We start from the raw sequence: 15,607 nt of genomic DNA, 5'->3' as shown, positions 1-15,607 counted from the left end.
TTTTTGGCTTATTCTTGTAACAGATAGAGTGTTTTGATCCTAGATAAAAAAAAGTTCAGTAAAATTACGTTATTCCTGTATAATGTTTGTGTATTGTTACATTAGTATTATCATTAAAAATTAGTCAGCTTCTAAATATAAGGATATTCCAAACTTTTTAATACAGTTGCTTTTATGTTAATCTTTTTAATATATTTATTGCGTTAGGTATAACAAATTGGGAAGACCTACACTTTTTAAATATGTTCTTTGCCACTTGATTCTATAAATGTATTTGCGAATTCTGTTAAGGATAAATTGAAGAAAAACGTTTTGGGAGTAAAAGCTGATAGACACAGCCCTGTCCCATGACAGAAATAGCAGACGACAGTGCGCTGCGTCTTCCATCCACTTTCGCGATCCCTGGACGTGCCAGTGGAAGATCTACAGTTGTTTTATCATTTATCGAATTTGCGAGAACGATACGAACGACAAATTTACGAATATGGCTGAAATAACGGATTTCGGTCCAAGAAAGGTGATTTTTGTCCTAGCAATTGTAATCGGGTGTTTTGCAGTATTGTGGCCGAAAATTTTCTATCCTATGTTCACAACATCTGTCAGTCCACATTATACGTCGGACAATTCGGGTAAGATTTTATCGAAATATCTAATTCATTGAAGATAAAGAAGAGCACGTGATATTACGAAGAAATTTTATTTATATTGAATTTAAAAAAACTAGCTACTTATTTACAATCACATATATTTTTCTGTAGCCTTCAATTTTTTTCCTTTTAATTAATTATTTAAAAGTAAAAATTATATTTTTTCCTTGTCAATGAATTAAATTCTCAAATGTTTATTAGCATGCTGCGATGTAATCTTTGAAAGTGATGTCACTGCTGCTGATATTATGTATGAAATATGTCAGAATATACTGAAACATCATCAAATTGATCCAAGAGTAAGAGATGTTTTGAAAACTGTAAAATTAACACCACAAGGTGCAAGCTTATGTAGAGAGGAAATTTTAGCTAGATGTGGTATAGATTTATCTACATTTCTTGCTGAAAGAGAACGCCTAGGAAAATCTTATAAACAAGTTTTAGAAGAAATCAGATCATTTAATAGTTCCCTCTGTCTTAAAATACATTTTGGTATAGCTCTTTCTCAACTAGGAACTCCACATCTAATCAGATATCATATTTTAATGCCGCACAGTAAGAATTATAAAAAGTCTTATTTAAAACTTTTGACATTAGCTATTAACAAGCATGAATAACTTTCTTTTATTATTAACATAATTATATCATTTGAATTGAATCACTGAATTAGTAATTACTTCTAATAAAGAATATCAGTTTGGTATTATTAAACTAACCAATTATATATGGAAAGGAGATTCAAGTTATCTCTTCTATTTGGCAAGTTGCCAAAAGAACAAGTATGTATAACTAGAGATGAGTAGATGGGAATAAGTTTGGCCTATAGTTATAGCTTTAAATGTGTGTAATAGACTAAAATGATAATATACTAATGTTTCTATAAAACCTAAAATAATTATAAAGGAATTATTACAAGGAATTTTGAGTTCTGTTTGCTTTACATGCTTTTCTTTTCAAGCAATATTTAAAAAAATAATATTTGTATCTTTAGGTACCATAAAACAAGAACGAGGTACACCTCCACATGCAGGTGGTTTACATCCTGCATTAAGAGAACGTGGTAGAACTATTCCTTCCTCTCATATTGTACCAAAGGTAGCAGATAGACCTGATCATGTTGTGCCAAAGATGAGACCACCTTTAGGAGGTGCAGGACATGTTGTTCCTGCACCAAAAGGAAATGGTACTATGGGAATTATTATGCCATTATATACTTCGGGCATTGTACTATTTTTCCTATATACAATTGTAAAGGTAAAATATTTTATAAAATTAGGATATTTAGGTAACCTTATTTAAATTTTATGAAATCTTATTGTAATTTATTTTATTAGGTGCTGAGAAAAAATTCGGATAGTGAAATCATTTCAGAATATCCAGGAGCTGCAGCGGAGAAAGAATTTCGGAAAATGGTATTTAGTCCTGAAGCTTTTGCTACTGCAATGACTGGTGGTACAATGCATTATCAAAAGGAGAGGTCCCCATCACCACAAAGGCCACCTACCATAGAGGAATTAAAGGACCGTAAGTTTTTTAAATGTTTGAGAGATATTGACAACACTTGATTTACATTATCATTAATGCAGTGTTTTCCTTGAAAGCTAGTTCCTTTAAAGAAATACTGAAAAATAAGGTACATGTTTTTTTGAGTATCTAATCAGATTTTTAAATGGTGTTGCATGATGCAAGGTTTGCACAATTAGAACACACACGTATTTATATCATAAATTTAACAAAAAACTGTTAGACTAAAATTAAAAATATTGTAAGTACTCGTGTATATTCTCTGAACACGTTTGGTAATGTTATACATGCTGGAACACAAGAAGCGGCAGGAGACATAGAGATAGATCAACTGAGACGACGTTTGGTCGAGACGGAAGCAGCCATGGAAAGAATTGTTGTTCAGATGGGCAACATATCACGTTCAGTTATGCATAGTCCAAGCCCACAACAAGAACTCAAGGTTTACTAGACTAATTATGAAACAATTTACATTTTCAGTTTTTTAGTCTTTAGAAATGTGCACGTTGTTGTGTTCTGATTGCGTTTCAAGTTTTACCTCTCCTGTTGTACACTATATACATATTCATTACGAGATCTTCGACATTATGAGATCTTCGGCATTTCGCTTTTTCTTATCCTCCAATGCTTCTGTATAACTATATTTAAATTATTGATCATTTTTTATATATTCATCTTCATATAAAAATGTGCATACTCATATTTTAGCTGAGTGAAGTACTCGTTAAAAGCATTTAAATTATTAAATATATTATAAATGATAGAATTTATAGTTCTTATTTTTACATTTAAATAGTAGATGGGCCTCCAAAGTCCAAAGGCCTGGCAGGGGTTGATCGCTCATCTAAGGTATATTCTTTGCCTCAAAGATTACCTAACAAGAGTAACCAGAGTTTGTGATAAATTGTTTGCGCTAAATTTATATTTTTCCACAAATAATAAATTTGTTATACTCAGATTGCCTTTAAATCATTGACAATCATTTCAGTTATTCACGCATGTAACTTACGGTGATTAATAAAGTAACAATGCGTATATGTCATAATAACTTCTATCTTTTGCCTCATTATTATTTTTATATACGGAAATGAGTATGTAGATAAAGACGCATTGTCGACTATAACACATGGCAATAAATACATATTCTCGGCGAAAAATTCGCAGTTAACGAAGTGATTGTCAGTGACTACAACACGTAATATCTTCAGTAAAATAAAAATATTTGTCATTTAAAGGTAACCTGTTATATTTAGGTATTTTTATATTCTAATATTAAGGAATCAACCTTGCAATAACAACGTTTCAGAGTATTTATGATGTATTAAAACATGTTAAAACATATTAAAAATTATTGGTACCGTATATTTTTTTTAGATATAATCTCTTTCATTAAATTGATATATTTAAATGCATGTTTATAAATTAACTATTGTTATTTATAGCTCCATTAATTTAGTTACTGTTACATTGTAAGTTTTTTTAACAGAACAGCATGATTTTTTAAACAATTTTTTAAAATGTGTGAATTTTTAAGCGAATGCTGTATTGTATTTGTAAAAAGAAGGGGATTAAAAACTTTGTTTATTTATTAAGTATTAACGATCATAATGCAGCATTCGTAATATATATTATATATATCTTATATTAAAAAATGTAAAGTAAAATATTATTCCCTTAAGGTAACATAATACACGAGATCAATTATTTGCATTATTTAATTTACAGAACGATACCATTGTCCAGGCTGAACATAGTATGACAGATAAAGAAGTAGAAAACATAGAACATTCACCAACTGTTAAAGTCATAGGTATGGAGATGACAGCTAGTTGTGAGGGTAAGGGTAGTAGACCTACTACTCCTATAATTCCAATTTCACAAAGGTAATGAAAGCATTTTGAAAAGATATATTTGTTACAATATAGCATATTTAATAATTGTAATGGAATTGTTTCAGCCATATTGAGAGAGAAAAAACACCACCAAAACCGATATATTTAGAAGGTGCACTTCCTCCACAATGTGAATTACTTGTAACAGATTCAGAAACACAAGCTCAAAAAGCAGAAGAGGATGTAGAGGCACCTGTTGTACTTTCAGGCAAAATGACCCTCTCTCTCATCAGTCTCGACCAAAATGCAGCTGTAAGAAAATATTAGAATTACCAACAGAATCAAATGAATCTGCGGAACCTTGTTTTATTTGGTGATTCTTTCATTCATTTAATTGTTTGCTTCTGTACAGATTATTTAATATGAAAATGGCAGATCACAGGAACTATGTAGGATATAAAAATTATTTTTTTCAAATAATAATTATAAATTAATAATAACATAATAACATAAATTGAACATTAATGTGCTATTACGCATCAGTAATTATTAATCTGTGATTTATTTTGAGCATTAATATTTAATTTATATTATCTACTAAATGGATTACTAATGTATTAGTCTTGAACTACAAACACTATATATATTACATCTTTTTCACTATTACAAATATTAACATTTAAATAACTAACATATAAATAACTGAATATTTAATTATAACTTTGTTACAACAACAGCAAACATAATTTGCCTGAACTATTTAAATCCACATAATCATTCTACATTTAGTTACACTGTTTAGTTATTCCTTTCCGAATTCATAATTATTACACTAGATTGAATCAGACATTATAATGTCATACTAAAAATAAAGATACTAAATATTGTTCCATTACTTTAGGTATCTGAGGCAGAAGATCAGAAAATACAAAATACAGAAGATACAACAATTTTGAATATGGATGATACAGAAAAAGCTCTAAAGGTTAGAACAACCAATAGAAAAGAAGAAGTAGATACTGAACTACAAGTTAATGAAATGAAAGAAATTTATAAAGAAAAACAACAGCAAATAAAAGGGGGAGAAAAAAAGCAAAAAATATGTATAGAACAAAATATATTTAAAGATGACCAACAAGAACAATTAGAAGAAAAAGGTGGAAAAACAGAGGTAAAAGAAGTTAAAGAAGCAGAAGAGATTCGAAAGGCAAAGGAAAATGAAGAAGATAGGGGAAGAGTAAAATTAACTGATAAGGAGGAGAGTGAAGAAGATGAAGTGGATAAAGGTGTAGAGGAGGAGGAGGAGGAGGAGGAGGAGGAGGAGGAGGAGGAGGAGGAGGAGAGCGAGGAAGAAGAGAAGGATGAGGAGGAGGAGGAGAGCGAGGAAGAAGAGAAGGATGAGGAGGAGGAAAGCGACGGAGCAGAGGAGGAGATGGAGGAAGAGCAAGAGGAAGACGACGACGAGGACGAAGAGGATGAAGGGGAAGAGCAGGGGGACGAGGAGGATGAAGAGGAAGAGAGAGGGGAAGAAGGAGAAGAAGAGGCGGATGAAGAGGAAGAGAGAGAGGAAGAAGGAGAAGAAGAGGATGATGAAGAGGATGATGAAGAGGAAGAGGAAGAAGAAGAGGATGATGAAGAGGAAGAGGAAGAGGAAGAGGAAGAAGAAGAGGATGATGAAGAGGAAGAGGAAGAGGAAGAAGAAGATGATGACGAAGATGATGACGAAGAGGAGGAAGAGGAAGTGACGGGAAACGAATAGGAAATGGAAAAATAACAAGAGAAAGGACAGAATAATAAAAATATATATTTTACTTTAAATATATCAGTGAGAGAAAACAAATATGGTAAATCAGAAGATAATGACAGTTGTAAAAACAACGAAATTGTAAAAATTTGGCAAGGGAAATTAAATAGAACAGATTAAAGATGAAAATAATGGGTTACATTATAATGAAAAGACAATTCAGGATAAAAAGAAAAACTATGATGATGAACTAACGTTTGATTGAATCAGTGTTTACCAATCTTGAAAATTTACAGATTATAGTAAGAGAGAAATAACAAAATAATCACGAATGGTATAGATTTTGGTTAAGCACTGCCAAAGACCTAATATGTTCATAAGAATCGAATTTATTATATGATTACATCTTTGCCTATTGTATCTTATATTTATATTTCATAGGATCAAAAATTTACTAATCAGAGGGGCCAAGTAAGAGGCAGTGCATCGTGCACATATCTGATAAAGTCATTGTGCAATAATGACCACAGAATTCAAGCACAGGCAATAGGCACTAAGTAATTATTAATATGTATTACTGTGGTATTAATGCTATATCAGGTATGGTGATTGGCAAGCACTGATCTGTATAACGCTTGTACACATTACCAATTGTTTAATGTTATCTAGAATTTTGTATTATGCTGGCAATTTATTAATTACTTGTTCATTTTTTATCACATTAAATTTTATATGGAATTCTGTATGCAGTATTTGAGTTACATTTAACTGAGAATTTTTTAATAATGTAGTTTATAAAACCATTTAGTATATAGCCATGTCATTTTCATACCTATGTTTAATTATGCAGTTCCATATTGAATGCAAACACTTTGCATCATATTATGTATAATTCCCTGACGTTCGTTATGTAAAGATGAAAGATATTAAAATACAAGTTGAAATCGTATTCAGTGTTGTATAAAAATTAAACAGTTTAATTGCATGATCTTCCATAATAATGTTAATAACGTATTTTAATGTTCAAATCATGTTTTAATAGCCACTATGAGATGAAGTTATTAGCACTGTTATATGATGTCTATATAAATAGATAATGTTAAATGTAAACTATCATTAAATATATCTTAAAATATTTTTATGTCAATAATACAGAGTTGGCGCATTTTTTTGTAATATGTATTACTATTAAGAAAACGCGGACCTCGTAAATGTTTATCAGTTATAGTTTAAAAATTACTCCCAATCGTAAAAATGTTAAAAATGTTCCCACATGCAACATTTAAAACAAGTTTAATATAAATAACTTTAATAATAATTAAGTGATTTTTTTTAAATAATTGCTTTAAGATATATATGTATGTATGTATAGCTAAATTCTAATGGAGGTAGGAGCATTTTTTAATGATAATTCGTTCATTAATAAAAATGCCGGTCCATTAAATGATAGGTTATTTAAGCTCGTACATTTTAGTAATATCAGTTACCTTTAACGTTGTTATTAAAGGAATAAATAATATTATTATATCAAAATTCATGTTTGTTTTTAGAATTCTAAAAATAAAATATTGATCTTAAATCAGTTTGTAATAAGATATAATCACCTATTTTGCATGAATAATTTAGACTTATGATGGAACTAAGTATAATCTACAAAGAACAAGTACCATTACTAAATAATTATTTTAGTTTATAACTTAAAACATTGTATAATTGCATTGGATATTGCAATCTGTGTATATGTAAAATATGTATGTGTCTGTAGCAAGATTAGTTTTCCTAACCTAAATGTATCACATTAAAATTATTTTGTAACCTCTACTTATTTCGAGTTCATAGTTTAACGAACAATAAGATCTGTTTAATACCTTGTAAATTATGAAAGTTTTATTAATATAAATCCTCGGACAGTATAAAAAATTTGAGACTAAAATAAATTCTCTGTCTTAAACTTTATGTGTTAACCTACAAAAGATTATTTCAGTTTATGAATAAAGAACTATATTAAAATTTTGTTAATAATTTTGTGATAATGAAAAAGTAATATAGATTCTCTTTTTAAAGCATCACTTCATATTTGTTATTGTAAAATTATAGTCAATAAATGTAATTTTGTGTACACTTATAGATGTCTAATTCAAAATATTTTTCTTATTCGTAGTCGATAAATGCAATAGATGAAAGTACGACATTTCTTTGCGGGTATCCTTATAGGCATCCCTATCGGGATCACTTTTTTGGATACAGTTGGTTACATAGCCAAAGTAGAAGGAGTTTCTATGCAGCCAACCTTAAATCCTGATGAAAGAAATCCTGATTATGTTTTTCTGAATCGCCGAGCAGTACGTACACAAGATATTCAACGCGGCGAAATAGTAACTGTAAAATCTCCAAAAACTCCAGAACAAATTTTGATTAAGCGAGTTATAGGACTTTCTGGAGACATTGTACGCACACATGGCTATAAAGCAGACATTCTACAGGTATTTGAGAATTTTTCACTCCACAAATCTTCGCTTATAAAATTTTATGAATAATAAGGAAATTCATACCTATTTATTAGATACCTGAAGGTCATTGTTGGGTAGAAGGTGACCATATTGGACGTTCCATGGACTCTAATACTTTCGGACCAATTTCTCTTGGATTGATAACTGCTAAAGCTACTTCCATAGTCTGGCCACCTAGCCGTTGGCGATATCTTTATCCTTCTATGACGAATCATAATTTTCCACTAAATTCACCAAAAGTACCAGCTAGATAGAGCTTGTCGTAGAGAAAATGAGGGCTGTTAGTTTTGTTAAAAGACTTCAATGGGACTTACCTGGCACTGTATGTAGACATGGTTTAACAATTGGAGATGTTGACAATGATGGTGACAATGAATTAGTTATTGGTACAGCAGAGGGAGAACTTTATATTTTTAAAGTGAATTGACATTACTAATTTACTAATAATTTAGTGTCATGAATCGTTACGCTGTTTATTCTAAATTATTATATTACAGGGCTCAGAGTTATGGCAAAAGATACCTGGGCTAGGCCTTATAACTAGTGTAGCGATAGGAGATATTTTTAACTATGGACGAAATGCGTTAGTTGTAATATGTGGAGATGGCTGGGCACATATCTTTTATAGCCCAAGATCTGTTAACCCTAGTATGAGCAACGTAACTTCTACTCAACAATTAATCAAGGAACCAATTGATCAAGACAACATAAAACATGGTGAGTTGCAAATTATATTATTGTGTTTTGTATTGCTGTTTAAAATAATTATAATTTGTATATTATTGGATAAAAATCATAGGCCATCCAAGCACGGATATCGCAACAGGTGTTAATATGACAAGTTCTTCAAGTTTAGATCAAATAGATGGCAATAATGAAATTAACGAATTATCTGGTAAAATGGAGTGCGTTCATGTACAAAGAATCCCAACTAATACAAAAATGGTCTTAGTAGCAGATGTTGATAAAGATGGTGCAAATGAAATGGTACTTGGTTTGACCGATCGTGTAGTTAGATCTTACAGATGGTCAAGTAATCTGGAATTAGGTAGAGGAAAGTTAGTTGGACTGAATAAATGGGAATGTGCCAATCAAATAGGAACAGTCACGTTACAGGTGTAGTAAATTTGTATAAAAGAAAGGTAAATTCTTTAATCTATGGTAATAACGAATTTTAATGTTTTTATTTAGCATATGGCAGATGGAACACCAACGTTGTTAGTTGCTCAACCTGGCGGAACGTTCATGCGAATTAAATGTAATCCAGAAGATTGTCATTTAGAAGATGAAATTAATCAGAAAAGTAACGAAACAGCAGCGAGTTGCGTGGATTATCAAACGTTGGGAATATCAAGAATGCGCAATCAAAATATTTCAACGGAAATCATCGGAGATCTAGAGTGTGTAGTAGAAAATAAGTCGAATTACGAATTTAAAGAGTTATTATTCAAATCGAGTGTTTTAAACGAAGTGCAATGTGGTAAGAACTTGAAATCTGTCTCATTAGAATTTAAAAAAAATAATTCGCAATCAGAGATAAGGAAAAGTAGCCTTAGTACGATGGAAGGACGTAGGAAAAATTCAACGATCGAAAATTCTAAAACGAATAAAGCTTTTGGAACTATCGATCCTTCTAGTCGGGATCAAGTTGATGGTAATGTTTTTGGAGGCAACGTAATTCTCGGTGGTTACGACATTAAGTCGGAAAAGGATTCTTTGTTACCTACATATAAGCATTTTTCGTGTCAAGATAATAGCAGTAACAATAAGATAGAAGATGCAAAAGCGAAAGGTAAAACCGAAACCGACGCGAATATACAAGATAATTTATTACAAGGAAAACCTTACGCACTTGCTACTTTAGATGGGACAATAATGTTAGTTAAGGACGAAATCATTCTATGGTAAGATTTCAAAATTGCAAATATTTAGCAACGATACAGATTACATAATGTTTCGTAGGTCGATGCAAGTAGATCATCAAATATTCGCTCTATGTCGATTAGACGTAACCGGCGATGGTTCTGACGAAATAGTTGCTTGCGCATGGGACGGGCAAACCTACATTTTAGATCAACAACGTAATAGCGTACGTTTTCAATTTGAAGAACCAGTTAGAGCATTCTGTACTGGTAACTATAATGTTACTCCTGGTTTTCCAACACCTTGTCTCGTATATAACAGTTTCAATAATAAGGTAAAGTATATTATTCGTTTGTAAATCAAACAAATTATAAGTATTAATGTTCGCAGATATTTCTTTATTACGATGTTACACTTCCAAGTATGGTTACCAAGCCTTTGAATCCCATGGACGAACTCGATTCCGAAGAAAAGAAAATTTTAGATAATCTCCTAGGAAACTGTACCGAGATGGAGAAACAACAGAAAATACAAGAGTTAACTGAATGGTTGCTGTATGGATTATCTTAAGATTTAATTCTGTAAAATTATAAGAAAAAAAAAAAAAAAAATTATAAAATTATAAAAAATTACAAAAATAAGGAATATATACAGATTCTTATAAAGCAATCCTGTTGTTCTTTCTCTACAAACTACTTCACTCTAGATAGGAACGATATTTGTTCAAGAAATTTATTGCCCGTATTTCCATATCATTTCTATTCGCGAGTACAGTTCTTATGCGTATTGACAGGACCCGTTCGTTTGACCTAACGTTCGTCGTCGTTTCCGTCTTAGAACGAAGGATATATGACCGAAGAAGATTCTTGCAAATTTTTAGCAAACAAAATGGGAATGATATCGGTAACGGAAGAACTCAAGATTCAGCCCAGCGACTGATTTAAGAATACTCAATTATTTACAGAACATTGCGAAAGATGAAACTTTATCTACCTATCATAAATTAGATAGATGTTCGTGCAGAATCAGTTAAACATAAAGCATTGTGCTGAACGTTATCATTATTAGTGAGAATGTGGCTTGCATCTAGTACTTTTCCTTCTTTTTACGAAATCGCTGAATTTCATATTTATAGATTGACCATTAATCGACATTTTCCGCAAATCTCCTGAATCAACACGCTGCATTTTGATTTCTTATTTACGTATCGATGAATTCGATTTTCGATAACGAGTAACAGAAATAGATCAATACACGAGTGCGACAAATATTGAACTACTATTAATCGTTTATCGTACTACATCGAACATTATCGTACTGTAAATAAAAAGAAAGGTGAAATAGTTTTGTCAGTTGCAATAGCAGACCAGAGTTTAGTTTAACCGGACGAGAACGAAAGTGGCGAACGAACGTTTTCTATCGCGAGTTAATCCTCAATTTCAATTTCATCGTTTTTAGAATGGCAGAAAACGAAACAAGATCACTGCTCGGACAAGAACTGAAACAACTTACATTCGGATGGACCGATTACACATTGTTCGGTGGTCTTTTAGGGATCAGCGTCCTCATAGGAATTTATTTTGGCTGTTTTGGCAAGAAACAGGATAACACTACCGAGTATTTGCTCGGAGGGAAAACAATGTCCTGTTTCCCAGTTAGCATGAGTTTAATTGCCAGGTAAAAAACTGTGGAAATTATATTTTCTAACGAACGCGTACGGATCTATCGAAGCGTCGATAAAAATAATTCTTTCACGATGTTGAAAATAGAAAAATGTTTTCTTTGATTTATTTCAGTCACATATCGGCAGTTTCTTTGCTCGCTGTACCCGTCGAAGTATATCAGTATGGTACACAATATGCCGCCTGCATTTTTACATCGATTATATCGTGTGCTCTCATTTCGCTTATCTACTTGCCAGTATTTTATCAATTACAATTGACCAGCACGTTTGAATACCTGGAGATGAGATTTACGAGGCCCGTTCGGACATTCGCCTCGTTTCTTTACACGCTTTCTTTGATCATTTACATCCCTCTGATCATATACGTACCGGCGTTAGCATTTTCCCAGGCAACGTCCATCAATCTTCACTTGATCACCCCGATAATTTGTACAGTGTGCATATTCTACACGACTATCGTAAGTTATTTCACCTACACTTCCTACTTTCCTTTTAAATAGCTTTTAAGAATCGTCGTATCGAACTCTAGTCTAACTAACTCTCCACTTGCGAGTTATTCGCGTCGACGGAGCTTAGTATGGAAAGTTCAATGTCCTTCTTGTAGGTTACGCTTAAATAATCGTTCTAAACCATTTCAAAGGTACTCGGTTTTTCCTTTAAGATTGTAAAGAACGAAATTGTAAATAACGTTTAAACTCGAGTCTATTACCAGACTCGATCGGTTAGACCGTTGAACGATCTTTAAACGTCCTCGCGTGAAAAGTTTTCATCGGTTGAAAAAATAAACGGCTGGGAATTGCGCAAATCGTATGGAAATGATAGACGACGATACGCGATATTTACAAATATGTCCAACGTTATCGCATATAAAGGACTATATAGTTGATAAATCATATGGGAGATACGAATAAAATGTAATTACGATTAAACATGGAATTACACGAGCCGTCTTCTTGGCGCGTCGATTTTCGTCAAATGTTTACACTGCTTACGATATTATCGCTAGATACGGCCAGCAATTACAACGATTACGTAAATATTTTGTAAAGAGCGGCTCGTTTCGTTTCACGATGCGTCGTTAACAATAACGCTATTAATACGTTTGTTTCGATAATCAATATCTTCCTGAAAAATATTTAGGGTGGATTGAAAGCCGTTGTATGGGCTGACACTATTCAAATGACTGTAACGTTGGGAAGTTTATTCGCGGTATTCATATTGGGTACTACGGCTGTAGGCGGTATATTCCAGACTTGGAGGATATCGGAAGAGGGTAGCAGAATAGTGTTTTGGAAGTATGATCGTCTATAGAACTTTTATTACTATTTTATTATTATTATTATTATTATTGTTATTACCTCGTGTCGAAGCGTCTCTTAATTGGCTATTTATCGCACGTCACAGCATGGATCCAAGTCCGTTCGTTCGGAATTCTTTTTGGGGCATGTCAGTTGGTATGACGATGACGTGGTTATCAGGGCTCGGTATCAGTCAAGTATCAATGCAAAGATTTCTAGCTGTGCCGAATATCAAGGAAGCGTATAAGTGAGTACTACAATAATATTTCTCGAAGGTGAAAGAAATTTGTAACGAGCAAGATTTTTATTTCGTTAGGTCAATAGCGTTTATGAGTTTATGTATTGTAGCTATAAAATGGATATCCGTTTTTACCGGTCTTATAATGTACGCTAGATACCATAAGTGTGATCCTATAAGCACACACGTACGTACCTTTCGTTTCTATATAAACAGAAATTAATTACATCCCCTGTTGTTAAAAAAAAAAAAAAAAAGAAGAAAAAAAAAAGAAAAAAAAAAATGTAAAGGTTCAATCGGTTCGCAGGTAATTTCCAGAAGCGACCAATTACTTCCATATTACGTGTTGGACGTTGCTGCAGATATTCCAGGACTACCTGGTCTTTTTCTAGCCGGTCTTGTCAGCGCTGGTCTGTCGACGATGAGTGCTAATTTGAACACAGTTGCTGGTACAATTTACGAGGATTTTATCGATCCTTATTTACCCGATAGTAGCGAGAAAGAGAAGAGAGCAGCGAAAATTATGAAGGTACATCATAAAGTATCATCTTTGCTCGTCCTTTTGGACAAAAGTAACAACTAACAACGTTATGATTTTCAGGCTATCGTAGTAGTCGTAGGATTAATTTGTATGTCGCTGGTTTTCATCGTAGATCGTTTAGGCGATATTTTTCGACTTTCTTTGACCCTTCACGGTGTAACGAGTGGCGCGATGTTAGGTATATTCACCCTGGGAATGTTAGTACCATGGGCAACGTCGAAAGGTGCTATCGCTGGTGGATTACTTTCCATGTTGGCCATGGTTTGGATCATAGTCGGGGCTCAAGTGAACATGATTCAAAAACGGTTAGTTTATCCACCTCTTTCTACGTCGACCGAAGATTGTTTAAACGCGGAGATCGCGTCGAACCAAACGACGATGAACACGGCTGACGTTCTATCGAGCGCGGACGACGAACCGTTTATTTTGTTTACCATATCGTTCATGTATTATTCTTTGATCGGTTTTCTGATATCGATGGTGATCGGAACGATAGTCAGTTTTTTGTTTGGCGTTAACGATCTAAGCGAAGTGGATAGAAATCATTTTCCACCGATAGTTCAGAGGTATGGAAATATATTCGTTTTAATTTCGATAAAAAATGGCAAAACTATTCACGAGCATGGCCGTGTCGTTTCAGATTTCTACCACCGAAAAAATACACCGAGGTTCCAATGCATTCGATATCGAACACGCTGGTGAAGAACGCAGAAATGGAAAAGCTGAATTTGTAAAACGAACGTAACTACTTTTATTTCTTCTCTCTGACGTTGTGTTCATAGAATACATAAAGTCCAACTGAACGACTATTAATTTGTACGTTACGACGAAAGAAAGTTTTTAATAAAATTAAGAACCATCGAAGACAAACGAATCGCCGTGCGATAAGCATCGAAGCGCAGTCCTGCTCGACCATTTGGCATAACAAAGTTCTACATAACTGGTTCGTTCTGGGTTGAAAGCACCCATTAGACCCTCGAGGAGGGTGTCAAATTGACTAGATTATATATCTGTCCCACGCATCTCAATACAAACAACTCGTTTATACATCTGGAGGAACGATGCCTATCGGATTAGGACGAATGGAAATGCGAAGGGTGTTTTTCGTCCAGTCATTCGTCGAGTTGATCTTGAAAATCCGCGAAAGATCGATCGTAAAATATGCGCGATGATGGTTGCACGTGTCTACGACCGTGCTTCTTCCATTCAATGAAATTTCAAAGATACGGCCCATTTCAAAAGAATCAAACAATGCTACGTTCAAAGGCTGTAATTTAATTTTATACGATGTTTTCATCGAACTCGAGGTCCGTTCGATACGGCATAAAGTTGTTACGTTTTATTGCAAATATTTTATCGTTTCACAAACGGCAACTCGCGACACAGATTGAAAAATTCGCTACGATTTATCGTCCAGTGGCTTACTGTTATCGTTCACAATAGAGACGACATTGTTGTAGTCTGTATGAAAAATCAATAGCGAAGATATATTAAAATCGTAGGAAAGACGCGTATGTGCGATAATGCTTTGACCGCGGTGCTATCAGTCACGGTTCACCGAACTTGGATGTGTAACTAACGCAGCTTTCTAAGCTACCGCGTTATTCTCTAGTGTTTAATCCTTTTACAAGCATTCGGATCGCGTTCATTACGGTGGAACGTTGCTTCACACTTTGGCGCATTTTTACGAAATTCTTTTCTCGTGACAACTCGATTTTTAGAAAAC

The 15,607-nt window shown here is 33.3% G+C and overlaps 5 protein-coding genes and 1 long non-coding RNA gene across 15 annotated transcripts; 5 read left to right on the top strand and 1 right to left on the bottom strand.

Annotated features, from left to right (window-relative positions):
• Positions 1-343: 343 nt before the first annotated feature.
• Ric-3 (RIC3 acetylcholine receptor chaperone) lies at positions 344-5,275 on the top strand. Of its 7 annotated transcripts, none has more exons than XM_072006206.1 (9): positions 344-629; positions 849-1,202; positions 1,639-1,901; positions 1,982-2,171; positions 2,971-3,020; positions 3,897-4,054; positions 4,129-4,315; positions 4,905-5,106; positions 5,152-5,275. In XM_072006206.1, coding segments are annotated over exons 1-9 (1,551 nt in total). In that variant the 5' UTR covers positions 344-484; the 3' UTR covers positions 5,154-5,275. The 7 variants fall into 7 exon arrangements, with proteins under 7 accessions (XP_071862307.1, XP_071862306.1, XP_071862304.1 ...); XM_072006205.1 differs by having other exon boundaries at positions 2,968-3,020; XM_072006203.1 differs by lacking the exon at positions 2,971-3,020 and adding an exon at positions 2,474-2,613.
• LOC139988608 (uncharacterized) lies at positions 3,857-8,453 on the bottom strand. Its single transcript, XR_011800173.1, has 2 exons — positions 8,315-8,453; positions 3,857-4,313 (listed from the first exon to the last, which is right to left on the bottom strand). It is a non-coding gene; the product is annotated as an uncharacterized lncRNA (long non-coding RNA).
• Positions 5,250-6,696, top strand: LOC139988565 (uncharacterized; the record flags this gene model as incomplete). The annotated part of the gene is made up of 1 exon (XM_072006151.1): positions 5,250-6,696. A coding segment is annotated over one exon (513 nt), but the record flags the coding sequence as incomplete, so codon positions are not given.
• LOC139988602 (mitochondrial inner membrane protease subunit 2) lies at positions 7,268-8,541 on the top strand. 4 transcript variants are annotated; one of them, XM_072006241.1, is made up of 3 exons: positions 7,268-7,504; positions 7,909-8,230; positions 8,311-8,541. In XM_072006241.1, the coding sequence occupies exons 2-3, from the start codon at positions 7,925-7,927 to the stop codon at positions 8,509-8,511; spliced, it is 507 nt and encodes a 168-aa protein (XP_071862342.1). In that variant the 5' UTR covers positions 7,268-7,504; positions 7,909-7,924; the 3' UTR covers positions 8,512-8,541. The 4 variants fall into 4 exon arrangements, with proteins under 4 accessions (XP_071862342.1, XP_071862344.1, XP_071862345.1 ...); XM_072006243.1 differs by lacking the exon at positions 7,268-7,504 and adding an exon at positions 7,514-7,618; XM_072006244.1 differs by lacking the exon at positions 7,268-7,504 and adding an exon at positions 7,521-7,537.
• LOC139988585 (KICSTOR complex protein ITFG2) lies at positions 8,529-11,454 on the top strand. The gene is made up of 6 exons (XM_072006197.1): positions 8,529-8,675; positions 8,755-8,974; positions 9,057-9,373; positions 9,449-10,161; positions 10,220-10,454; positions 10,511-11,454. Exons 1-6 carry the CDS (start codon positions 8,529-8,531, stop codon positions 10,688-10,690), a joined length of 1,812 nt encoding a protein of 603 aa, XP_071862298.1. The 3' UTR covers positions 10,691-11,454.
• Positions 11,324-14,751, top strand: LOC139988586 (sodium-coupled monocarboxylate transporter 2). The gene is made up of 9 exons (XM_072006198.1): positions 11,324-11,455; positions 11,579-11,797; positions 11,917-12,262; positions 12,945-13,099; positions 13,209-13,349; positions 13,419-13,527; positions 13,648-13,869; positions 13,942-14,447; positions 14,522-14,751. Exons 2-9 carry the CDS (start codon positions 11,580-11,582, stop codon positions 14,613-14,615), a joined length of 1,791 nt encoding a protein of 596 aa, XP_071862299.1. The 5' UTR covers positions 11,324-11,455; position 11,579; the 3' UTR covers positions 14,616-14,751.
• The last annotated feature ends 856 nt before the right edge of the window (positions 14,752-15,607 follow it).

The sequence above is a fragment of the Bombus fervidus genome, chromosome 6 (genome assembly GCF_041682495.2).
Source record: "Bombus fervidus isolate BK054 chromosome 6, iyBomFerv1, whole genome shotgun sequence".
NCBI lineage: Eukaryota > Metazoa > Arthropoda > Insecta > Hymenoptera > Apidae > Bombus > Bombus fervidus.
This window is presented reverse-complemented; position numbering and strand designations above follow the sequence as displayed.